Raw genomic sequence first — 26,875 nt, 5'->3', positions numbered from 1 at the left:
CAAAAATGGTTGTATGGCAAACAGCATGCACTACATATGAATTTATCACACCTTTGATTACTAATTAAACAAAACAAACTTTTACAGCCTTTATAATATTAATCAAAGTAACCAATATATACATTTTATTGCTAATCACAAATATTTCCCAGAAATTTTTAAACAAAATACAAATTGGCATTAAATAATGCCTCAATTTTTAGAGCAATATAGCAATCCAAAACAATTTTCTTTATATAAAACACGCCCAATGCATTTCGAAATCTGATGATCCCTTCTTCAGGGGTAACTGAAAATTAACCCCTTGGCTGCGGCAGGAATTCCGCTGCAGCGCTGGGGGGGGGTTTGGGGGCAGCGCGGTGGCGCTGTGCTCATGACGGAGCCACTCCGTCATGAGTCACGGTTGAGCTGTGCTCATGATGGAGTGGTTCCGTCACGACTCCGCCCACTGCGCTAATCGCCCGCACAGGCGGGGAATTAGCGCCGCGAGGGCGGAGCGGCGGCCAACGGCCGCAGCATGACGGAACCACTCCGTCATGAGCACACGGCACCCGTGGCTCATGACGGAGTGGTTCCGTCATGAGCGGGGAAGGGGTTAAGTAAAAAGACAGGGGAAATGCATTCAGCATTTAGCACATTCTTATGAATGAAACAATGTACTAAAAATAGAAGCAATAAGAAAGTGATGCATGTGGTATGCAGCATAAAAAAACAAGGCGAAACGAGGGGAAATGCTTTATTTATCCTTGTTTTCGCTGTTTTTCTAGAAACAGCAAAACACCATTGACTGTTTATGTGCAGGAAGGTGCCCCTTCCTAGACATTAACAATCATTAAAAAAATGATGTTTTTCAATTTCTATGTGTGCTGCATTAAGCAGCACACATAGAAGTTGTAAAACGCCATTTAAAGATTGTTTATGTGCAGGAAGGAAGACCTTACTGCACATAAACAAACTTCCCCTCAAAGCAGACACGTGTCTGCATTGGCGCTAGGCTGGTAAATGTAGCACCAGTGCAGGGGGAAAATGCAAGGCTGCACCATATTGTTGTAAATATGGTTCAGTCCTGCGTTTCAGAAGTGGCGGAGTGCGGTGTTAAGACAGGAAGGCTAACGCCGCACTCCGTCACTTCTTAGTAAATATACCCCATTGTTTTTTTAAATGTATCCCTTTCCATATATTGATTAAATCCTTGACTATGGCCAATAACAGTCAAGCCCTGAGTGTACTGTCAGGCTCTTTCTCACTTGCCTGCTGTCCATTAAAGTTGTCTTCTGTATGCTCTGTTTCCGTACTGCACAACTTAATCTTAAGTAGGAAATAATCATCAGTGTTTAAACTACCAAAAGAAGGCCAATAACACACATTTGTGGCACACCATTAGTCTAGATTTTATAGAGAACCTATGTGAGAAAGGGAATACAATGCCACAATAGTTGTGATAGACTCCATGATAGTTTAGGTCACTTCATACCCACCAAAAAACATACTATCAGTGCACAGGCACATGGTTCAACTACTTCAACACATCTTAAAAAGCCATCTGGTTTATTATGGAGAGTCACGGATCACGTCACAATTATGAACACTCTCAGTAAATTGTTCTGATTCGAAACTCATCTCTTCTCTGGCTATCACTTTCAAACTGAAGAACAGACAGATAGCCCTAAAGAGATTCTATCGCTGTATTTACAATTCTATGTCTGGACTGGAGACTCAGATTATGCTGAGCTTTCTCCGCTTTATTTTACAGCAGCCATTCACATTAAACATTAAACAACTACATTTTCCCATGCAAACTTGGGAATGTGAGGAAAAAGGAAGGCAGTCCAATGAGCAGAGTCCCCGATCTCCAGCCAATGGCCACCTTCCTCCAAAGGTTTGTGAAAGATCCTAAGAAGGGGATCAACAGATTCTGGCGGGTGTGCCAGGATAAGTTGTTGGATGCCCTGAGTTCCTTTACTAAAATTTGGGATATGGCCGAGGAGGCCAAGGCCTCAGGCTCTGTGATATTGCCAGACACCCTATCAACCTGGGCACAGAGGGTGGTCATTTTCATGGGCAACGCAAATTGCGCGTTGTCGACGTGGCGGCGCTGCTCATTGTTGATTAAGGTCGACCCCAAACTGGGGGGCTTAGCAGACTCTGAAGTGGGCTCTATTGCTCAAGTCTCTTTGGTGAACCCTTTATAAAGAAATTAGGGAAGTTCGTTAATACATTCACTTCCTTAGATAAAGCGCAGACTTTCCATGAAGCAAGTTTTCTCAAACCGGGATTTCCACGGGGCTGGCCGAGGTAGGCACAGCTCGCCCGGCCGCCCAAATAATCAATACCTTCCCAGGGCACAAGGCTCCCCCCAAGGCCAGTTTCAGGACCAGGCCAGATTCGCCAACTTCTATCTCACCAGAGGACGACATGGAAGAGGAAAAGGTGGTAGAGGCGCAGCTGCTTCCAATGGCTCTGGTGAGTGTTCTCCCTTCTTCTCTTGTACAAACGATGCCTGGGTGCTGCAGACTGTGCGAGGTTATCAAATAGAGATTTACGACTCCCCCTGGCAAGCTGTCAGTCCTCGACCACTCCGTTTTTCGGATGCTGAGGAACAGCTGGTGAATGAGGAGGTGCGCCCCCGCCTAGACAAAGGGGCCATTGATCGAACAAACCCACACCCTCAGGGCTTCATAAGCATTATCTTCTTGGTTGACAAGGTCGACGGGGGCCAGCGACCCGGTAATCAATCTCCGTGTATTCAACGAGTGGGTGGTCAACCACCACTTAAAAATGGAGGGAATCCACCTCTTATGGGATGTGCTTCGGCCCCGGGATTGGATGGTGCGCCTGGACCTCAAGGACATCTATCTCTCGGTTCCCGTGTTTCCTCCTCACCGGTGGTTCCTGCAGTTCCTCAGGAATTACCAAACCTATAAGTTCTCCAACCTGCCTTTCTGACTTTTTTCCGCCCCATGGTGCTTCACGAAGGACCTCAGGCTGGTCGTGTAACACATGCGGGTGCAAGGGCTCCGGTTGATTGTCTATCTAGATGACATCCTTATCATGGTGCAATGCCCACACAAACCTGTGCCCCAGCTTCAGACGGCAGTGGATCTCCTTCAGAGTCTAGGATTTGTTGTCAACGAGACCAAATCCCTTCTGATTCCATCCCAGAAGGGGATTTTCTTGGGTTACTCGCTAGACTCAGTCGAAGGTACGCTCAGCCTCCCATCTCGAAAGGTGACAAAGATCCATCACGAGCTGCGGAGAACCTTACGCAAACAGCGAGTCTCGCTGCGACATCTGGCCTAAGTGGTGAGCCTCATGTCATCTTCAATCCAGGCCATATTTCCCAGCATGTTGCACTATCAAGCCCTTCAACGCTTAAAAGCTGTGCACCTGGGCAAGGGCCTGTCATACTCCAAGATGGTAACCCTGTCGGGGGAGGCGCTTGCCAAGCTCGACTGGTGGTTGACCAACATTGAGGCCTGGAACGGGCGGGCAATCTTTGGATTGGCCCTGGACTTAGTCATTGAGTCAGATACCAGCAGGTCAGGCTGGGGCGCCAGATGTTGTGATTTCTCCACTGGAATGTCGTGGTCTCCTCACAAACAATGGTTACATACAAATTGTCTCGAACTGTTGGCAGGGTCCTTCGCGGTGAGGTGCTGGACCAAGAACTCAGTGCAGGCTTGCGTCCTCCTCTAGATGGACAACGTATCGGCAGTACGGTACATAAGCCACTTGGGGGACACTTGCTCCAAGTCTCTCGCAGATCCCGCCATCAGTTTCTGGCAGTATTGCCTGAATCATGGGATCTCGGTCACGGCGGAGTATATTTGCCAGACCAAGCCAACCAAGTGGCGGATTTCCAGTCCCGCTACTTCCGGGATTCGAGTGTGTGGAAACTCCACCCGTCAGTGTTCTCCTCCCTTTGGGAGAAGTGGGGCCCATCCTCGGTGGACCTTTTTGCACCCAGATTGGATTATCAGATGCCCAGGTTCTTCAGTTGGAAGCCGGACCCGCTGGAGGAAGCCACGGACGCCTTCCTTCTGGACTGATCGGAGAAAGGCTATGCGTTTCCCCCATTCGCGATGATTACGAGGGCCTTGGCGCAGATCAGGCGTCAGAAGGCAGAGATTGTAATGGTCACTCCTCTGTAGAGGTCTCAAGTTTGGTTTATAGTTCTTCTGGAACTTTCTTGGGATTTTCCAACCCTTCTCCTCTTGTTTCCAGAGATTCTGCTCAACCCGGATCACCAACCTCACCCTCTGATCCTGAGGGGGTCAATGTCGCTCATGGGGGTTTACAGGGGATGATGGTCGCTCCCAGGCCTTTCGGACACAGCTGAGGGACTCTTGTCCAGAGCTTGGGCCGATAGCAAGGTCAAATGCTACAGACCCTCATGGAATGGTGGGGCCCTTTGGTGTTTGCGATGGTGGCAGTGGATGCGATCCACATTCTAAATTTTCTGGCCTCCCTAGCGGAAAAAGGTTTGGCCTACAGGTCAATCAATTTCTTTCGTTCAGCAATTTTGGCAGGCAACCTCCCAGTGGGCGGTGCTCCTATCGGCGAACACCCCTTTGTGTGCCGACTCTAGAGGGGTGTGCGTCTGACCCTTCCGTCAGAACCAAGGTATTAGGCGTTAATTGATGTTAATGTGGTTCTCAATCTCTTCTTATCCTAGCAACCCAACCGCTTCTTGTCCAGGAAACAGCTCTCAGCCAAACTGGTCATGTTCCTCTGCTTAATCTCCTGTTGGAGGGTTTCTGACATGCGAGCATTGGATATCACGGGGCGCACATTCTCGCCATCTCGTTTCACCTTTACGGCTGTTTCCTATCTGGCCTTCCCGGATTCCCCTATGTTGTGTGCTGTGGGTTGTCTCAAAGCTTATGAGGAAATGTCCGCAGAGTTCCACCCTCCAGGGAAACGACAGCTCCTCATTGCTCTGAAGAAACCTCATAGGGCCGTCTCCACACCCACGATTACTTGTTGGGTCAGATGGCTGATGCAGGAGGCGGGCATTAATCTAAGCATGTTTGGTGCTCAATCGGTCCACGGTGCGAGGGCTTCCAAAGCCTTTACCCTCAGAGCATGATTGGAGGATAACCTCAATGCAGCGGATTGGTCTTCGGACTCAACCTTTGAGAGGTTATATTTTAAGCCAGTTTTGGATCTGGCTAGCTTCGTGGTAAGTAAGCTTTGAACTAGCATAATCTGAGCCTCCAGTCCTGACACAGGATGAAGGAGGTCCTAGCTATCGTAACAGAAAGTTTAAATTCTAATAAGCACTCAGAGGCGAGGATTATCCTACCTGGGGTTCTAGAGCGGAGTAGTTTCTCCCTGTGACTAGTAAGTACTGATTTCATAGGTTCTTTTCAGGATGATGCTCACCCTGATGGTATTAACTGTGGTCATTAACAGTTTGTTCAACAGATAAACCTAAGCCAGGTGCTGGGTGTAATATATGCTTTTTGTTACAGGAGGAGATGTGAATAAATAAGATTCGTGAGGAAAAGGATGTGGCTCTTGTGCGTCAAAAGAGGCATGAGGGATAGAGACGAGGGACTATCAATGGCACAGCTTCCCTCTCATTGCCTGGAGATTGGGATACACCGCTGAGTCCTTAATAGAATTGAAACTTTCCGTTATGATAGCTAGGACATTTTTCATTCTATCTCCCTTTGGCCCATCACATTTGGGTAGATTTGCTGGTCCCTAGGATTTCCTACACCAGTGTTTTCTCTGCTTCCACGTGCATCCCTTATTTATTCATCCCACTGGCTCCCACATGAAGATGCTCCCTACTGCTTCAAGAATGGACCTCAAGTTGGATTCTTCATATTCTCATTCAAAACACATTGTCTCAAGTTCAAATGAATGTCATCGTAGCTGGAGCCTAATGCAAAAAATATGTGTAAGCCAAAACATAATTAATACCACTCTCTGAAAAGGTACAAATTGGGCTGTCAACAAAATATATTTGGCAATGTGTGTCCTAGAAAAGCGAAATGGTAGAATGGGCATAATGTTCATGCATGCAAAATGTTCCCCCTTGCGGAAAATTCATATACAGAACCTTTATGCGTTTCAATTATTAGGGAACCAGTCAACTGTACTAGATTTCTTCAGTACTCCTGTTATCCTATGCCAAACACAACAAAGTCAGAAATTTGCAATAACATTTAGAGGCAATCTAAGGAAGAATAACTCTTCTATCAAAGCTTGGACATTTTGAATTGTGCCTCTTATTGTCATTTATAAGCGTTGTTCTGCTCCTCATGATCCTAGGCACCCCACCTTTTACATTATGTGTGTCCCTCTCTTTTCTAAATGCACCTACAGGTTTGAACCCTCCCTTTAGCGTACTGTCAACTTTAACCCAAAACTTTTTTAATTAATGGTTTTCTCAAAAACCACAATTTCCTGTCTACATTTCTATTGTCTTGTCTTCTGCACGATGATTACAAACAGGTCTGAAATGTCACTGATTTATTTTTCATGTCCTCATTAAAATAGACCTTTTATTTTAGGGATTTAATTACTACACCCGGTAACCAATCAGACCACAGGATCAGTACTTCATGAGTGCAGTAGTATTTTTCCATCCTGACAACTGCACTTTGTAGTATTGTATGTTTCACTCATTCGAGCTGCACAACTCAGAATATTGTGGTTTTGCACCACTCAAATTCTACCATGTTTTACCTGCCGAACTTTGGCGAAGGAATTCACCAAAAACTGCAGGCGCAGCCCATGCAGGGAAGAGTGGTGGGGCGGGGATCATTTTGGGGGGTGTTGATAGATGACGACGAGGTAAACTTTTCTTTTTTTTAAACCGCACTTATACTGCGCACAGCTACTCCATGGAGTTTCCCGGTGCATTACCTACAGAACGGGATAGGCAGGAGCATACACAGATTATTTAAAGCACCATGTTTTCAGCTTCTTTTTAAATAGACCCGGATCACTTACAGATCGTAAGTTTATCCGGAGCTGATTCCAGGCCACCGACTCGGCGATGCATTTTTTTAAATTTAAGTTTGCCTCGCTGTCGTTTGTGAACGATCCCCCATCTCCCCTCCCCACCGCTCTTACCTGCACGGGCCGCGCCTGGCAAACTGTCATTTGCGACTCATCAGGACTACCTTGGTACACAAAATAAGCACCTCAGGGCCTGATTTAAGGTTTGGCAGACAGTAATCAAACTGTCAGGTTGGGCACTCTGACAGGCTACCATCTGCCATACTTAGAGATTACTGCTGTCCCAGTGGTCATCTCTGTGCATTGAAAGTAACTGGCATCATAAACAAAAAGTTTGGTGGATGACTTATTTCGGTTTAGGTGGTTGTTCACAAAGGTTTTCGGTTTTCAGAAACAAACTCTCACTTTGGAAGTTTGAAAAAGTTTGTAAGAATGTGGTTCTGAGTTTTTCTCAGTATGTGGGGGACATTACTGTACTGTTCTGTACCCCAGCACCTAAATAGGGCTGGCAGTGTAATTTCTTCCTGCGACGGTCCTTACTCTATCAGGCCATCGGGAGAAGCATTCCGTCGGTGGAGCGAATGGGTGCTCTGTCCATGGAAACTTAAGGTCCATGTCATGGGGTCAACGGGACAGACGGAACCAGTTCGGAAGGTGATTGTCGTTCTCGTCCACAGAGATGAGACGGGCCCTTTAAGGACGATCCGGACCCATCGGAGGTGGAGTTCGCCCCCGTGACGTCAGCCTTCGCCAGCCTATCCCACGCATCAGCGGTGGAGAAAAGGATGGATGCGGAAGACGCCGGCACGAAAGCCTGGAGTGAAGACGGAGAAGCTGAGAGGGAGAGGGAGAGAAACAGAGAGAAGAAGTGGTTGTCGGCCAGAGGAGGTATCGACTGCCAAAGAGCGTTGTGGGAGCCCTGTGGAGGGAGAGCCAGGAGGCCAACGACAACACTCATCACCCAGCCACGCTTCAGGAGAAGTGTGGCTAAAACAGGTACGGAGGAAACTCCGGGGACTTCTATACACCACGGGAGGGAATGGGTAGCTGCAAGCGGGTGGTCACGTTGTGTTGCGGTGACCTTAACTCTCCCTATTGGCTGGGGTACGAGGGTTGCCGTCTTTCCTACATCTTTTGGTTTACACATGGTGATGGCCGGTGCATTTTTGCAATACCCGCACTCCCCTTCCCCTTAACGGTAATTAGACCGGAGGACACTCGACTAAATCCCGTTCTCATCTTTCTTTTCGGGCTGAGTCTGATGACCTAGACGGAAGACCTGTAATTAAAGGACGTAAACGCAGTTTCCTTGAGTCCTCTTTCTTGCTGAGGCCTACACTCCTTGTATGCCCTGCAAGGCTACAGTCCACATATCTCCAAATGACGAGGGTGGACAAAGGATTTGGAGGAGAGGGTACACCATCACTTTTGCGATGGTGTGCCCCGCCCAACAAATTCTCAATCTTGCCCACTGACTTTTTGTATTATACCATTGACGACAAGATACGCCTTGGCTAATTACGAATTATACGCCAACAAAATCCTAATGCATCAATTAATGCTGGATAGCTCAGAATATTCCCATATAATGTCTGTATATGCCTGATTATTTTTAGGTCTTGCCTAGCGTTGCAGCGTGAATGGTCTCGCCTAGCATTACAGCGCATTCGCGCTGCTATCGCTTTGTGAGGCATGCAGTATATACCGTAGTGTGGAACCTTTGTGGAAGCTCCACCCACTCTCTGCCCATTGGCTTTGTCTGCCTTCCGATTGGTTTGAGGCTTGTTAATCCCTCCCCATTCATCATTTGTATCCTTTCACTGCTATTGGCCCCTTTACTCCTAACACTATTTTCTTCCCTCTCTCCCCACCCCACCGCCCCTTCCCTCAGTCTGTGACTTCTCACTCTCCCCCGCCCCCCACTCCCATTCGTGTTTTCTTGCCTGCCGGCACTTCCGTTTTCATCTTTATTATTGCCACCTTGAAATATGCGAGTTCAAGATGCGTGCTGTACAAAAACTTCTTGTGTTTAATGAACTAGATTTTAATGCTACTCTAACTATAATAAGACTCTAGGCAAAATTCAGGGTATGCATGGCAACTGACGCCTCTTAGTTCACAAATGTCATTGTTGTCGGACAGGAGGAGCGGCAGTGTTTTAACTCATGCTTAAAACGAGCACTTTTAATAACTTCCTCTCAATTCATTGCTATAATCTTGTGTACTGAGGTGACGCGCTAAAGAAATGCACTTTTTTGAATTCTGAAGAGACATTATCGCACATTTGCATCATGTTTACTGTATGATTAACATGCCGATCATTTTCACGTCTCACCCACTGGTTCGTATTTGCTTGGCTCGTCTCCGGCTGGCTCTACCTGTTAATTAATATATTGGCTCGCGCACCTCCAACAAAGAGAGATGAATGGATACATGACAGTGAGCCTGTAAGATGGTAGAGAAATAGACTGGTGCAGACAAACAGACAAAGTCAGTCTCAGTTGCCTCACGTCAGACTCATCACTTTCAATAACCTGGAAATCTGCTGGCAACTCCCGCATGCCCCAACCTCATCACCCTCACCTCTTCTTAGCAGAAGCGGCAGATTCTGAGCTGTGCCCTGGTGGTGCAGAGGAGCACGGCAGAATCTGTAGAAGCGCTGGGATCCCTAGCCTTTCCGGGCGGGTACCTAAGCCTTCCGGGTGCCTTCACACTCAGGAGAAATGAATACATTTTGTTCTGTGGTTTAGTCGCCCCTCTGTGAGCACTGTGTGGTAGATGAAGCTCTGTGTTAATGAACACATTCAGACTGGTGGTTGTGTACAAACAAACAACAGCCACAATACCATACGTTTTGAACGTGTAGTTAAATACCTGCTCATCGAGTACATCATTGGCTGATCATTCCATGGCACTACCAAAATTACATTTGGACACATTTGCTCAACTGTAAAACACGCCCTTCTATGGGTCATTTAACAACTCAGGGCTTTGGGGTTAGGTGACCTACTTTGGATGCTGTGTAAAAGAGTCAATACAAAAATTAATGCAATGAAACTAAGCAACCAGTACTGTCTAAAACACTGTGAAAACTGACACTCATTTTGGCATTTTGTTTAGTTAATGTCGATTTTCTCATTGATGCGAGTAAAGTCCTCTTAATATCTTAATGAAAGCTGCACACTTTTAACTAATAGCACCGGGAGACCTTTGACAACTAGGCAATGAATACATTTTCATGTACCCGCGAAGCCCCCCTGCCCCCGCCCCCTTGGCAAACTTCATTGCGTCCCAGCGTTTGGGGGATAACCAAGACGCAGGAGAGTGATTCGGATTCAGATGCTCCGATCCCGATCGTGTTGGTTAGTCTGTAAGCACTACTTTTATTAATGAGTTTCGCATTAGTAAAGCACCACGGTGTGCATGTGTGGCGACACTTCACCCATGAGGTACATGCCAAGCAGTTGTTGACACAATCCATACTTTGCGTCTTTTTCAATATATTTATTACGAAGTGCAGGACCTTTCCAAGGGATTTCACTCCAAAAATAAAACGTGTAGGTAAAAAACATTGCCATTTACAATGTCAATAGCTCTAACTCACAAATGCGAGACCTATTTGAATTGCAAAAGCTTGTTCTATTTCGTCCTCACCATCAATTCACTGTTCGCTCTAGAAGTCACTCACATAGTTATTACTTATATGCATATATTTAGATTACTAAAATTATGAAACATTTCTTGTGATACATTATGTTATACATAGGCAGTATGCCATTTAAAACATAAGAAACGAAAGACAATCAACAACGTATGGTCACAATATATTTATGTTTTTATTAACATTTTTAATCTTGAAAGAGCTCCATTAGGATTTAAAGCAAGAACCGCAATTAACAATTTTGGAAGAATTCATCTGTGGCTTTATAACGTCAGGCTCTGCAAACTGAGTCAGAGTGTCACTCTCATTAGCGATGATGTGTTTCACCAAACACCTGGAAGCTTCATCGATATTAATATTGTCCTGAAAGACAAAAGAAGGCGTGAATGAGTCTTTGCACAACATGGAGGACCCATTTATCAGCAGAAAACTGTTGACTTTCATTGAGATGTTTCCTGACAACATTGTTAACTTCAGTAAAATCAACCTTGAAATGCTGGGGTAGACTACAAAATTCACACAATTTGCACTGAGCTTGGTTGGCTGAGAGGTGGGAGAACAGAAAGACTGAAGAAAGAAAAAAGAAAGGAAGGAAGGAAAGAAAGAAAGAGAAAGAAAGAAAGAAAGGAAGAAAGAAAGAAAGAAAGAAAGAAAGAAAGAAAGAAAGAAAGAAAGAAAGAAAGAAAGAAAGAAAGAAAGAAAGAAAGAAAGAATAAATGAATAGGAGAACTACAGATGGAAGGAATGATGACATTTGAGGAGGATGGAATGAGGGAAGGAAAGATGGATAACAGAAGAGAGGAAAGAAGAAAGGTAGGACAAGCATGCGTGGATAGGAGCAAGCGAGGTAAAAACAAGGCGGGAAGATGTAACGAAGGAAGGACGAAATTGAAAATAAAAAAAAAGGAGGAGGACAGAAGAATTTAGAGAGTAGGAAAGGAAAGTGGGAGAGAGGAGGGATGTATAAAGGTAAAAAATAAATGAAAAAGAATTGAACTGAAGATGGATTTACGAGGGAAAGACAGGATGTGTAACGACGTGAGGGAGAGAGTTGAAGCACGGAAGGAACTAAAAGAAGGGAAGAACGCAAGGAAGGAAGTAAAGAACAAGGGAAGGACGGCAAAAAGGAAGGAGGGAATACATTTCCGAGTCAGCCGTAAATTGACAACATTATATAACAATTTTGAGTAGCAACGAAATACCTTGCATGCATAAGTTATTCTTAATTAATGTTAGTTGACTGTGAGGCAACATGATTGCTCCTTAAATCTATGTACTATATTTACTTTTCCTACAATAAAATATTTCCGGTAAGCATCAGGGTGTCATCTGCTACAGAACAGGCGATATAGCTGGCAGTGGTCATTTTACTATGCCAACAGCCTGCGAAGGTAGAACAAACACTGTCATTTGCTACAAGATATACAGCTAGTGAACGTCTTTTCACGTTACCGACATTAATGTAGGCATAGGGAAATTACTGCAGTTTTCTATACTGCCTATAGCAGATTTAGTACGTGTCTTATGCGTAGAACCCTGTGTAAAATGATGGATGACAGTTGCTTTGATAAGATAAGGCACCCATTCTCATAATTCAGAAATAAGTAATTCTATTTTTAAAAACAAAACTACCAATGCAGTGCAGGAGCCTTACTTCGACCATATGACAATGTCCATTAAAAATGGCTTCCTGCGACCTTGGCCTCTGGAAAAAGAGCAGAATTTGATTGGTGTTTTTGAATGAGTGTGTAGCAAGAATCAGAAAACTCTATATACATATTTATAGGTGCATTTACAGCAGTACCAATGCGCTTTTTCAAAGCCATGGTTTCTGGGAATCCAGGAAAACTACAGCACTATCTTTTGAAGGACACGTTTTAGGTCTGGCTTGACAGCACCAGCTTTCTACATAAAGTCGTGAAAATAATACACAAAGGGGCATATTTACAAGCCCTGAGCGCTACCTGAGCGTCACTTTTTTTTGATGCTCCAGTGGCACAGAGCCATTTTCCATATTTACAAGGTGGAGCTAAGCCACTTTTTGTAGCTTAACACCACCCTGTAAATATGCACCCTTTCCGCTGCAGTCCTCTGCAACATAGGGTCATGCAATGGGGGTTGCAGTGGGCGTTCCACCGCAACAACCATTGCTTTTTGATGCTTGTAGGACTTGGCCTTTTTAGCTAAAGTTCCCTAAACTTTTTACTTTCCCCTAGACCGTTTTCCTGACATAGAGTTGCCAATTTAGATGCTTGGGTACTTTGCCACTGCTAATCCGTGTCAAAGTACAAGGGTTCGCTATGTAAAGTGTAGTAGTAATTGGTTGGCCATGATTAGTATGTTGGCCTTACTAGTAAAGTCCCTAGGTTTTCCTTCCTGCACATAAATAATTGTCCCTGCAGCACAGGCACTCTTGTAACATGGCGGCAGGGTGCCTGCGCTGGTGCTAGGCAGCTTTTTTTATACTAGCGCTAGGGGAAATACAGGGGTGTGCCATATTCTCGTGAATATGGTGCATCCCAGCGTTTTGAAAATGTCAGGGCGGGGTGCTGCCAAATTTGGCGCAGCTCTGCGCTCTGACATTTTCTAGTGAATATGCCCCAAAGAGTGGACTTTGAGAATACCCGTTTCAGCTGTTGGCTCTATTGGCCAGCACACCTCTTAGCTTTGTGATAGTATCAATCACAAGTTGGGTGGCCCAGAGTAGTATTTGTGTCTCACCATAATGATATTGTCTTTTAGGAGCATTATTATACCTCCTATGGAGAGTTTCTTTAGTAATGGAAGAGGTGCATTGTTTTCAGCATCTAGTAGAGACTATTTGGAAAAAGCTGAATCCATATTGGAAAAATGGCTACCTCCTATGACAAGCAACAAACCTGTCAGATTGATGATATTTTATTCATTTTACGAAACAAGGTTTGGTAGGAAAGTAGAAAATCTTGACAGCTGCTAAACGATAAGACATAATTGAATTCAGTTAAACACATTTACCATTAATATTATTCAAAATTCAAGTGCACTATATATATTTGTCAAGTGCTATGCTTCCAAAAATATTTGTGTGGAAAAGAGCACTGCATTAAACATATGAATCAATTATTTCATTTGAAAAATATGACCTGCAATCTACTATTTTGCAGTCAGGTCTAGCCCATTCGTCATGCAATCTTTTTATTAAAGCACTTTCTGTTTTCATCAGAATCAAAAACTGTGTTTTCAAGATGGTTTCCATGCATGAATTGTGGCAGCATTATTGGGATCCTTCCCACTGCATCACAGTTTGTTACATTCGCGACTGCACCAGCGCCATAACGACATCAAGGTCCGTATTATACACAGTTCCCTAGGAGTGCAGAGGCATGTGTGTCCGCTTTGTGTGCCTCCAGGGTAGCAATGGTATTACAGAATGGGCCATAGATGGCTGTGTGGTCATTTCTGTAATACTGATAGGTCTGGAGCACATGAGGAGCCATGGCACCATGCAAATGAGGGAAGCACTTTGCCTCTTTGTGTCCTATTACTGACATGGGTGCAGAGGCAAAGAGGCCCTTAATAGGCACACTGACAGTACTTCACAATAGCTGGCTTATTGCAAATACGCCTCCTAAGGCAGCTCTCTGGAGTGGAGAAAGTGGGTCTCATGGATGCCCCGGACATTCCCCTGAGGGGGGCGCTCTCCAACTTCCACCTGCACTGCGGAACATGGAGCAGCTTATATTCAGCCGCTCTGGATTTCACTGAATGAACTACTCCAGGGCAGGACCCTGGACTACCCTTGGTTTGCTCCTGTATTACTCTCAGAATTCAGAAGTACTACAAGATTGTGTCACAGCAAAATATTTGTGAATCGAAACCTTTGTCTTTACTGCACACCATGCTCGCACTTAAAAAGCTTCTAGGCCATTCTAATAATATATGCTAATGTCCTTCATCAGCAAAATATCCTTGAAGCACTATCATCTATTTCGTACAATATACCTTCATTGCTTTATTCTCCTCTTAAAAACTATGCATAAAACATTTCCTCTTTACCCGGTCTTATCCTTCCAATTTGACGTTTTATATTTCCCTGTAACTCTCTTTTTTCTAAAGCAGATTATGTTGGTTAAAAGTACTAAAACATTTAAATAAAACAACATGCATAGACTGGCTCTTTGTTCTAATTGTACTGCCCTCAAATATTAATTGCTAGCGTTTTAAAAGAAGTTTGAAATTTACCACTCTAGAGTTTATTCTACTAGTCCTAGAGTTTCACTACAACTGGTTTTGCTTGAGATGCAGCCAAAATGTTGTGCTAGCAAAATCCATATAGTTCAACTAAAACTATATGGATTTTGCTAGCACAACATTTTGGCTTCAGGGCTTTTTTCATAAAAGTAAATATACACGTGTTTATTCACTCATGTGTATATTTACTCTTACACCTAAGTATAATTTTTCATTTTTGCTATTAACCATTTCCAAATGGAGATTTGCATTTACCTGTAAACCTACATGTGCCCCGCTCAAATGAGGAGGTGAAGCCTACTACAATTGTATTTACAACTGTCAAGTTACTACAATTAACTTCACTGTATTTTAAGTTCCACTAAGTTGGAGTCCATGGCTGCAAACTTGACATCCAACCACATGGGACAAAACATTTGGGGCCAGATGTACGACGCCCAAAATAGCGCCTTGCAAATTGCGAGTCTTTTACGCTTCACAATTTGCGAGGCGCTATTTTGGATGTACAACAGTGTGTAACACACTGTTAGCGATTCCCAATAGGGTCGCAAATTGAGAGGCTCATGAATATTAATGAGCCTCTCGCAATTTGCGACCCCATTGGGAATGGCAGGCCCTTCCTGGTATGGCGGCCTGCTGAGCTCAGCAGACCACCATGTCTGGGACTGATTTTAAATAAAGCAATTTTTTTTTGTGGCCCGTTTTTGTTTAATTTTTTAAGGGCAGGTAGTGGTCCCTGAATAATATTTCCCCAAGCATTTGCAAAGCGGACTGGGTCCCCTTGGGACCCCTTCCCTTTTGCGAATGCATTACCACCCTCTTGAAGAGGGTGGTAGTTTGCGAGTATTTTGCGCCCGCAATTGCGGCCGCAAAACATTCATACTTGGGCTTGCGCACGCTATTAGGAAGGGAACGCCCCTTCCTAATAGGGAGTCGCAAAACCTATTTAGCGAGTCACAAATAAATTGCGATTCGCTAAATAGGCTTTGTACATGGCCCATGCTGTTTTTGCATGTGCAAACAGGTTCGCAAACCCGTTTGCGCATGCAAAAACGGTTGTACACCTGGCCCACCGATAGGGAGGTAGGAGACTTTTACACATGGCGGACAGCCAACTGCTCAGGCCCCTCATTTCACGTTATCACGAGGATGGTACTTTTCTTTTTCCTCTAGGAAGAGGAAAAATTCCACCTTGTAGACCAGACTGCGAAATGCTATTACTAATAACAGGTATTTCACATAAAGAGTTATTGGTTTCCTCCCTCGGTCTTTCAGACACTTTCTTAATTATACCGTTTGATCTTTTCTTGTAATGACACACCTCCTTGTGATTTAAATGCTTAGAAGATACTTATTCTACAGTCGATCCCAGGGAGGGAAAGCCTTTTCCTATAAGGTATCTCCTGCACAGCCAATCAGTGCATAATTCCACATGGACCATCAACGTTTACGGGCCAGTTATAGAGTGTATTAGCAAACATTTCCCTTGTATGCATGTGTTTCACATTTGCCATGGGCCCCAATAGTAACCCTTTAAGTTACCTACACTATTGAAAGTATCCTTCATTATTTAGTAAGTATTATGTTCTTCTTAGAAATGCTACAGCTAATTTGCAGCCTTGAGATAGCCCCAAGCTCGTAGGCCGAAAAGGTGATTGGCTGAACCATGATGATGCTGAGTGTAAATATCAAGAGTCCATGCCATAAAAAGAGATTATTTAACTTTTAAAATTTTGTATTGTAAGCTGTTAAGACTACACGATTATGTACCACAATTTTGCATGACAATATAAGTTGGTAAAAGTACCACACACTCAACACAAATGCTCTGTAGTAATTCGAATGGTATGGGAAAAGAGAAGATGTAAATGTACTAATCAATAATAACCACTTTTCATAAAGATTGGCAGTACATGTTGAACTGGGGACTAGTGGACCCTGACCAATTATAGCATACATAGCTCTCTGGGAAGACAGGTCTGCTATTTGTGGTCTTGGTCTGGGGAAAAGGCCAACATCGAATGTAAGCCTTCCCTGAAAAGAATGTGGAAAAGGAAACTGAATAGGGCGACACACGCTAATTGGCTCTCAATGTAAATTGACCCCTTGACATCATCAGAATAATCCAATAGACTTCACCTGAGGTCATGGGCTCCCTGGACCAATTAGCACACTTTCCCCAGACCAGGCTATCACCACTGGCAACCACTTGCTCTGGAGGTGAGTATTTAGCACCCTTTAGCCTAAGGCTTCCACTCTGTGCGTGCTGCAGGATGTCTGATGTATGGAATGCTTGCTCCTGATTTGCCCATTTGTAAATCCTTCTGTAGATGTCAGCTAAAAAGCATGAAGGGTGTCTTGGAAGGACGGACATGTCTGGGAATGCAAGACTCCATCTTCAGCTGGAAAGTCCAGAGCGTATGGGTTTTCCCATTTCTCTTTCACCACTGTATATGCTGACATGAAAATCCGATGTGCAGCCAAGCTGTAGATCATCCTCCTCTCTGATGTTCATTTTCTCTGGGGCCAGCCGATCTTTTCAACTATTGGAAGATAGAGCATCCATCCATCCATTCAGGGATGGTATACTACAGCAGTTTTCCAGCACATGTACAAAATTGGAGCTCAAATATTATGCAGCCATAGAGCATTACACTCAGCTAGTTTTTAGAGGGAGGCCTGGCAGATTTCAATATTGTAAGAACGGCACATTAGTCAAATGCAGAGAAATAGAAGTGTTAGTGCCCAATTCACAAAGATTGGCTTATGAGAAGCCTGATTTAATCTTACAGTACAGTACAAACATAACAAGATGATGGACGGAATGGTGAAACTTTTCAAACATTCACCCCCAATCAAGAGAACTGGGTTTAATCCATCGTCCTTTTGCTTACTATGCCGCCCATGTTTGGACCCAGCCATATGCAAATCAGTCATGGGAACAGTTCTGCCCGAACTGCCAGGCCAGGTCCTCTCTGGACCAGAAACAAGCATCCTGTTACAGGTTTTGGACTATCACCCCTCATCAGCCAGCCTAGTTCAAAGCCAGTAGCACAGCAAGCAAATGACCCACGTCTGGGCATACTCTTGGCCACTTACGGCGAACATAGCAAGCACAACAAAATGATGCGCAGAGTCCTGTAACTTTTCAACCACTCATTCACAGTCAAGAGATCTGGGTTTAATCCACTGTTCATTTTCTAAGTATCAAGGAAAACAACGAAAGAGTGAGGCCAAAGAATGGGAAGAGAGAGGGAAAGCCAACACGAGGAAACACTCTTGATTAAAATGAACCCTCACTCAACAACCTAGTTGGTGACATGCTTCATCATTGGGTCCCCACCAGAGAGGCCGAGTGCCTCTCTGGTGTGCTACAACCCCTGGTTACAGCGGAGCTGTTTTTCAGTGATTCGTGTATGTGATGGTGAACGAAAAGATGACTCGGTTTATTTCCCAAAAAGTTTAATGGTGGAAAATCAGACAACAGTAAAAACAAGTGAGTTGGATGAAATCTACCTAGCTAAATTGACCAGACGCATCCAAGTGTGTTGAGAAGTGGTCAACATGTTCCTGCTTCAATGTGCTTTTTGCGAAGCTTTCGTCAGGACCTACCCACCACGGCGGTGTGCGCATGCTAAGGCGCACCCTAACCTGTGGGGGTTATCGAACAAACAAAAGTGGGGCAAGGGAGCCATGTTTGGGCATACCTTTGGCCACTTAGGGTGGACGTAGCAAACACAACAAGATCATGGACGGAGAGTTGAAACTTTTTGACCTCTCACCCCCAGTCAAGCATGTTTTGGCTTATCGTTAGTAAAAGTGAGGTGAGGGGCTAGAAAGGTGTTTCGGAATAATTGTATCCATGGGGGGATGACACTCCCATCATCTGGGGCCAGGTTACAGGAAGTAAGGAGTGGTGGGGGACATATGTTTTCAAATCCTGTGATTATGGGTTATGATAGCGCGAACTATCTCAAAGACCCAGCTCTCCCTGGCTTCCTCCCCATTGCTTTCTCCTGCTTTTTGACTAATTTTACTGCTTTCTTCTTCCTTTTCTGCGTTTTTCTGAGTGCTTGAACCTCGTTTTTTACTGCTTTCTCCTCCCTTTCCCTCCATCTTTCTGAGTGCTTTCTCCTGCTTTTGCCTTGTTTTTACTGCTTTCTCTTTCCCCTCCCCCTGTTTTTCTGAGTGCTTTCTCGTGCTTTTCCCTAACTTTTTACTGCTTACATGGCTGCTCGAATGAAAAGAGCACTGCAAAGCAGCTAGCAACTCCAGAGCCTTGAGACCCTCATGGGTGATTTGCCACGCTTTATAATTCTTGATTGATTGAGTGATTCATTGATTGAATATCAATGGCTTAGGGAGCAAGATCAAAATGGGGATGGTGATACAATACATAAATCGCGAAGCCCCTGATATCATATTTTTACAGGAGAGATGTCTCCTGGGCCCCAACTGCAAGTTTTTAGGGAGAGGACAATATGTCTCATTGGGACATGCGGGATTCCCCTAGGGCACCTGCAGAGTGGTGATACTGGCAAGAAACAACCCCCCCTTTTAGGTGACCAGGAATTGAGAGTACCCAGACTAGATGGTATTAGGGATACAAAGGAACATGGGGACACAAGGCTTCACTCTCAATAATGTATATTCCACCTTCACTTACAGAGGAAAGTAATGGATAAGATCGGCCCAAAACTACTAAAGGCAGGAAATGACATCCCATTTATCAGGGGAGACTGGAACGATGTGTTGGCATAGGAGATGGAGCAGATGTGATTGGACGTTGACGGTAAGGCCCCCACACTCACCTACCAAACTTTGCTCAAGCATGTGGCCTCACAGATGTTTGGAGACACACACACCCCACCGATGTGGTTTACTCCTTCTACTCTGGAGCACATGGGACATTTGACCATATTGATTGTGTGAGTGGAATACTTAGTGAGGGGAATATGTGAGCACTCCCCATTGCTACTCATGCCAGGAAACACTAGAAGATGAGACAGCTGCCACTGGCATCTGAACGCTTGGGAGTTGGAGGACCTGGCCCTGGTAACACAGCTCTAAGCTTACAAAACGGTACATTTTCAGGGAAAAAAATATGACTCTGTGGATTCCCCGGTGGTGGTTTAGGTGGCCTACAAAATAGTCCTGCAAGACTGCCTCCAGACCATTCGTGTGCACATAACTCACAGCAATACAGTGAAAACACTACAAAAGGAAACACACCAGTTTTAGAAAAATGGTCAATATTTATCTGTGCAAATCAAGACCACAACGATAAAAACCAAACATACAGTTACTAAAAGTATAAATAATGCAATAACAGACTTTAAATGCAGTTCCTTGCAGTTGATAGTTCTGTCCATGGCTATTCCGGTGTTGTGAACACACAAATCCAACAGATCCATCTGAGCGCAGCGGTGCAGGCCGGCGGCGGTGTGGGAAGGCCCTCAGACAGTACCTTTTGTTCTTGTCCAACCTTGATGGTATGGGCCAAGTGCGGCGGGAGTTAAGGCTGTGCGATGCGACGTGTGGTGCCTTCAAGTCGTGGTGCAGGCAGCGGCTCGGTGGTGCTCGTCCAGCAGCGTTGGTGAGACCAGGGCTGCGGTGCAAAGTGGGAGGGTGCTCATTGTGGTGCTGACAGTCACTGTGCAAGCAACTGTGTCTGTTAATGATCTGGGATCGATTGGGCTGGCGTCAGTGAGAGGGGGTGGTAAGTTGTGTAACTTATGAGTGATACCCCCAAACCATCATGCAGGCAGTGACGTTGATGTCAGCTTTCAACGGTGTTGTCGGTGAGCCCAGGGCAACGGAGTGAAGCAAGGCGGTGCAGAGCGCAGTGCCCACAGGTCGTGGTGCAAGCAGCGGCTTGTGGCGGCAGAAGCTGGAGCCGTCTGTGAGACCAGGGTTGCAGTGCAAAGTCCGGCTCTGCCTTCAGGTCACAGAGCCAGCAGCTGTCTCGGTAATGGCATCGGGTTGCGGTTTCCCTCATGGCGACTGAGATCCGCAGTCCCAGATGCGGTACCCTGAGGATTTGCTGTTCCTGAGACATCTTGAACAGGGGGGAAAGCTCTACTTCAAGTCCTTGGAGATATTCAGAAGAAGAAGTTGTAGAAAGTTCAGTCCAGTTCAGTCCTTTCACTGCCCAAGACAGAAGCAGCCACTGTAGGCTAACACAGCAAAGCACACAGCAAAGTGGTAGCCCCTCCTTACAGCTCCTCCGGCTCTTCTTCTTGGCAGGTTTCTTGATTCCAAAGAGTTCCCTTTAAGTCTTTTATTTCCCCGAGACTTTCTAACAGGAGGCAAGCTCTACCTCAAGCCCTTGGAGAAATTGCAAACTGCAGGATGATGAAAGTACAATCCAGTCCATTCTCTGCCCAAGACAGAAGCAGCTAGGAGCAGATCAACGCAGCAAAGTGGCAGTTCCCTCTGACAGCTTTTCCAGCCCTTCTTCCTGGTAGGGTCCTTGGTTCAGCAATAATCTAATGTTCTGGGGTCAGGGCCCCAATATTTATAGTTCTGCCTGGCTCAGGCCAGGTTCACGCCAGACACAGTCCATTCAGGTGCAAGTGACACCTCCCCCCCACTACTCTAAATGTAGCCAGGTCTATTCAGCCTGGCTATGAGTCACACCACAAATCCCCCCTTGTTTCTGTATAGTGTGAATGCTCATCCTCTGCTCCTGTCACTATGACAACAGACAGTGAATACACAAACAGCAGAGGCATGCTTGTAAGGTGTTACAAGGCAACTCCCAAGTTACCTATGAGACAGATAGCCTTGCAATAGTGAAAAACGAATTGCACAGTATTTCACTATCAGGACATGTAACACACACCAGTACACGTTGCACCTTTCACCCCCACTGCACCCTGCTCACAGTGGTACCTTGAGCCTACCTTAGGGGTGCCTTACATGTAAGGAAAGGGAAGGTTTGGGCCTGCAAGTGGGTGCACTTGCTAGGTTGGCATGGCAGTAAAAACTGTGCACTGACACTGCAGTGGCAGGTCTGAGACAAATTTGAAAGGCTACTTGTGTGGGTGGCACAACCAGTGCTGCAAGCCCACTAGTAGCATTTGATTTATAGGCCCTGGGCACACACAGTGCACTGCACTAGGGACTTACTAATAAATCAAATATCCCAATCATAGAAAACCAATCATAACACAATTTACATGTAGAGCATATGCACTTTAGATCTGAATAGCAGTGGTAAAGTGCACAGAGTCCTAAAACCTATGAAAAATAGATCAAAAACAGGAGGTCAAAAAGCAAAAGGTCTGGGGGTAAACACTCAGAAAAAGCCAAGTTTAACAATAACCCTGAAAAAAGACAGGATTAGCAAACTTCTGGAATTAGAGAAGCAGGTATTGCTCTTAGGAAAGCAGTTGGCAAAATGCCCACATTAAGGCAACCCACTGGCTCCTGACGACACTCACTCAGAACAAAATACAAAGATGAAGTAGAGGATGTGGTCTGCCGTCACTACCTCTTTATACAGCAGATACTTTTGGGGCAAGACAGGATGCCTGTTAGCATGGCTACGTAGTGGGGAGGAGTGATTTAATGAAAGAAGCTGGAGACAGGATCACCCAAGCAGGGGGATAACCCAGGAGTTTGCCCAGGTCTACAAAGCCCTACATGAAGCAGATCCCACTGGGGAGAGGCAGAAATAGATGACTTGCTGGGTAAACTCGGCCTTCCACATTTAGACAAGGAGCCAACAGTGGCACTGGAAGGCGATCTCATACTCGAGGAATTATCTGATGCACTGACCTCTATGGCCAGTGGAAAAACTCAGACCCCCAATTGGTTCCCTACAGTACTCTTTAAGAGACTCAGTGTCTTGGGTCCCCCCATTTCTTGGCAATGTTTAAAGATGCATACACCCAGGGAAGGCTTACACCAGATATGCAACATGCCCAATTCACAGTCAAATATAAAAGGAGTAAACTGAACTCTGAATATGGCTCATTTCACCCAATCTCATTGTTAAATGTTAAAAACTACACTTTTGGCAGTGATCCTTGCTCCTAGGTTGAAAAAAGTGATTACTACACTGATCCAGCAAGATTAGACCTGGTTTATCCTGTGTTGCTCAATATGACAGAATATTCAGCACTTAAACAACTGATTACATGCAGTAAAAGGACACCCCTCGCCCTCCGGCAGTCATTTCCACGGACGCTGAGAAAGCGTTGAACTCAAATCCACTGGCCCTACTACTTTGCGGGGCTCATGTGCTTTGGACTGGGCCCCCGTTTTCATGGTTGGGTATCCCTCCTCTATACTGCACCCATGGCAGAAGTGAGGGTGAATGGGACAATGTCAGCAGCATTCCCACTAGAGCTGGGGACCATGCAAGGATGTCCTCTATCTCCTCCCCTATCTGCTTTTTTTTAAAGAACCCTTGGCCACATGGATTAGGGCACTAGAGATAGATGAGGGACCAGAACCGGTGCAGAACAAGAGAATCTTACTGTATGTGGATAACTTCCTTTTTTATGTCTCAGAGCTGGAGATATCTCTACACCTTTTGCTAGACAGGGTGGAGAAGGTTGGAGGCTACTCCAGATAGAGGGTAATCTAGAATAAATCGATACTGTTTAAGACAGCATCATGGGATAATGAGATTGCGATACTTGTCCCGTTACGCATGACTATGGAGGGATTCAAATAGCTAGGCATCTATGTCACACAGGAGTCAGGGCACTCCTGAGAAGAAAATCTGGAACCGCAGTTGGTAAATTTCCAGGAGGACATGGCCCGCTGGATGAAGCTCCCGCTGACTTTTCTCGACCGAGCACCTATCCTCAAAATAATTACCCTCCCTAAATTCCTCTATGTTATGCATAGCACACCATTTCCAATATCAGAAACATACTTTATGGATAGTATTACCACCCTCTGTCGGTCAGTGTATAACGGTGGAATCGCTTTTCCAAATCTCAGGGCATACTGCTGGGCCTAACAGATTTAAGTAACTAATGACTGGACATGCAAACCAAGGAGCAATCTAGCAGTGCGCCTTGACCTATACTTCAGGCCGGAACACACCTGGAAGTATTATGTGCATGATTGGAAGTATTGGGCATATCTCCTGATGATGACACAAATGGTAGTAACTGCCTGGGATAGAGTAAAAAGTCATGTGCTGTGGAAGGGTAAACCCACAAAGACCACACAACAGTGGACAAGGGAAACTCTATCTGACGTCAGCAAATTATGCAGCTTTACACAATGGGAAATGAGTGGAATCATCACACTGGGGGATGTGGGGACGGAGGCAGAAATCAATTATTTTACCTGTCTGCAGATGGAATTTGACCTCTCCCACATGTTGAACTATAAATACACCCAGTTGAGGCATGCCCTACATGCTGAGATAATCAATTGGACCTCCCTGCCAGACTTGTCTCCATTGGCGAATCACTTGCTAAGCCACCCATTGGGGAAAGGGGCGATACCGGCTACAAATCAGGTGCTGATCAACAATAGCCCTGACAGTATTAAGGGACTCCGAGGCAGATGGAAATGAGATATGGGGAAATGGAAGACACATTGGGAGGTGGCACTGATGCAACCCCAGGAAATAGCCATCAGGGCGCGGTTCTGATTTATACGGTTGATGCTCCTACACAAAGTCTATATTGCGTGTGACAGACTGCAGAAAATGGAGTGGATCCCACTACAACCTGTCTGTGCTGTAAAAGCAACGTGGGATTATTTTATCATATTATATGGGAGTGTGCAGGGAAACGAAAATGTTGGACCTCATATAGGATGAGCTGGGTGGAGAAGATCCACCCACCTCTAGATTGTACTCCTAGGGAAATCCGAGTGATATAGACTTGCCACACATGAAGTTACTATTTTGTTCCATGGGCCTGATAGTACCAAAAAGAGCTATAGAGCAGCTGTGGGGGGGGCGAGGGAGATGTCCACTAAAGAACAATGGATTGCTGGAATGGACGTTTGCATGGGAGCTGAAAGAGTGGTGTACAAGTCACAGGGTGTCCCTGGAAATGTGAGAAAATATGGGGCTGCCGGAGGGAATTATATGGTCATGGGCTGGGGGATTCACAACCGTTGCAGGATTGAACTGTGGATGACACTTTTCACCCGCGACACACAGAATATGGAATGGTACAAGGAGAATACTTCTTTCACTCTTTAGGCCCCCTCTGCGCCTTTTTGTTTCCTGGGACAGTAAGATTTGAATAACAGAATCCTTTATGTATAAAGTAAACTGGCCTGCTGCAGACTTGTTTGATAATGGTACCGACGTGCTATGTATATGCCCTAACTGTTTGTTTCTGGATAAATCATAAATAAAAAGTCTATGCACCGTTATTCCATGTAAATAAGACCACGAGCAGCACACCACATGTAGCTGGACAGTAGAAGAAGAATGATGAGCTGCGGGTGGTTGTATAACTTCCTTCCTTTGTGGGGGGAGCCTGGATTTTTAAAGTATATGGAATGGAAATGCTGGTATTAAGGATAGACACACATAACATCTTCAGAACTAGGAGGAGGATGAGGCATAATGTTGTAGTAAAAACTCTTTCATGCAAAGGGCCTGGTGCACAAAAGGTAAACTTACACAGTTGTGTAAGTTTATTATTTTTTGGTATTTACAAAACGTCAATTTAATAGTAAATTCTGCATTTGGGGTGGGGTACTCCACACATAAAAAGATAGGACAAGCATACTCACAGCAATCCTCTCAGGGGCATCATGGTTTATGCAGTTCTATTTACAAGTATACTTGTTTACAATTAAACATTAGCTCAGCCAATTAATTGTAGTGTTAGTACTCATAAGTAAAGTTGTTTTTAATATAAAATATCAATGTAGACAGTGCTGGACATCTCTGGATATGTGTTTCATGGTAGCTACAATTCATCAACAGAGAACAGAATCCTTCCCTCTGGATGTGTAAACCAAAGGTGATTTATCCCTCATAAACTATGTTGAATGTTAAATGCTGTCAATCTTCCTCCATAAATGGCAGCCATACCACAATTACATCTAGTATTCGCAAAGCAAACAGGTCCATGAATATCAAGGAGTTTGCTATATATAGTTAGCCAACACAGTTTATTAGTAATACTACTTGAACAAGTGATAATTTTCAGCAAACCTAGATTGGCAGGTATGACCGATAGTCTGGTGAATCATCAGAGACCTTGACCTCTACCGTCCTCACCAGATGAATTTACTTAGAGATCCCCACATGTTTGGTGGGGACTCCATTCTTTCAGGGCATCCGCTGATGAGGTGCATGCACTGAAACCAGAAGATGATTTGGAGCATGCAGCAAATCATCTTCTTTCATGTTTTTCTGAAACAAACTTCCAAATCAGGAGTTTGTTTCAGACAAAAATTAACAATGAACCTGATGTGCAGGAGGTGCAACAGGGCTATCAATTCTTTTCCTTGCATGGGATTGCTGTGCTGTCCTATGTGAATTAAGGCGCAGCTGCAACCACTACTTCAGGACAGTCATGTGTCCGAAGAAGAGCTGGATCAAGGGTGTCTTCCAGGAGAGCATTCTTAGACTCCACTGGTAGAAATCCAGTGGCTCACCCACCTCCAAATGGGGCTGGGGACAGCCAAGGTTGTGGCATACTCTAAATAACTCTAAATGACTCCTGTGGTCTCTACTACATGCATTGTAAAAATGGTTTGAGCGTAAACCCTCAATCCAACTTTTAGCCTGTGAATTTTCCTGAGAATTGCCAGAGCATAGGAAAAATTGGTAGAACTGGCTACTACTCTGGCTGTTTGTGTGTTTTTCAGGTTTTATATCAGAATATGATATACAGTGGTGTAGGTGGTCTCTGGCAACCACTCAACATGACAACCCTGATTCCTCAGGGATCGTGGAAAACAGTACAATAAGTTTCATTCAGACACTCGTGCTTGCTTTCTCTCAGAGAACACACAAGATGGCAATTAGGACTTTTCAATAAGAATTTATTGTTCCAGCGACAGCCT

At 44.8% G+C, this 26,875-nt stretch overlaps 1 protein-coding gene across 1 annotated transcript in view; it reads right to left on the bottom strand.

The window, feature by feature from the left end:
- Window positions 1–10,787: 10,787 nt before the first annotated feature.
- The window catches only part of RAB38 (RAB38, member RAS oncogene family), a 313,379-nt gene continuing 297,291 nt past the window's right edge, over window positions 10,788–26,875 (bottom strand). Inside the window, exon 3 of the mRNA XM_085620553.1 lies at window positions 10,788–10,999. Coding sequence (XP_085476679.1) covers window positions 10,844–10,999 — 156 coding nt within the window. The 3' untranslated portion in view covers window positions 10,788–10,843. The remainder of the gene's footprint in view (window positions 11,000–26,875) is intronic.

This window comes from Triturus cristatus, chromosome 8 (assembly GCF_964204655.1).
Source record: "Triturus cristatus chromosome 8, aTriCri1.1, whole genome shotgun sequence".
NCBI lineage: Eukaryota > Metazoa > Chordata > Amphibia > Caudata > Salamandridae > Triturus > Triturus cristatus.
Note: the sequence above shows the minus strand (reverse complement) of the source record. Positions and strands in the feature narration are given on the sequence as shown.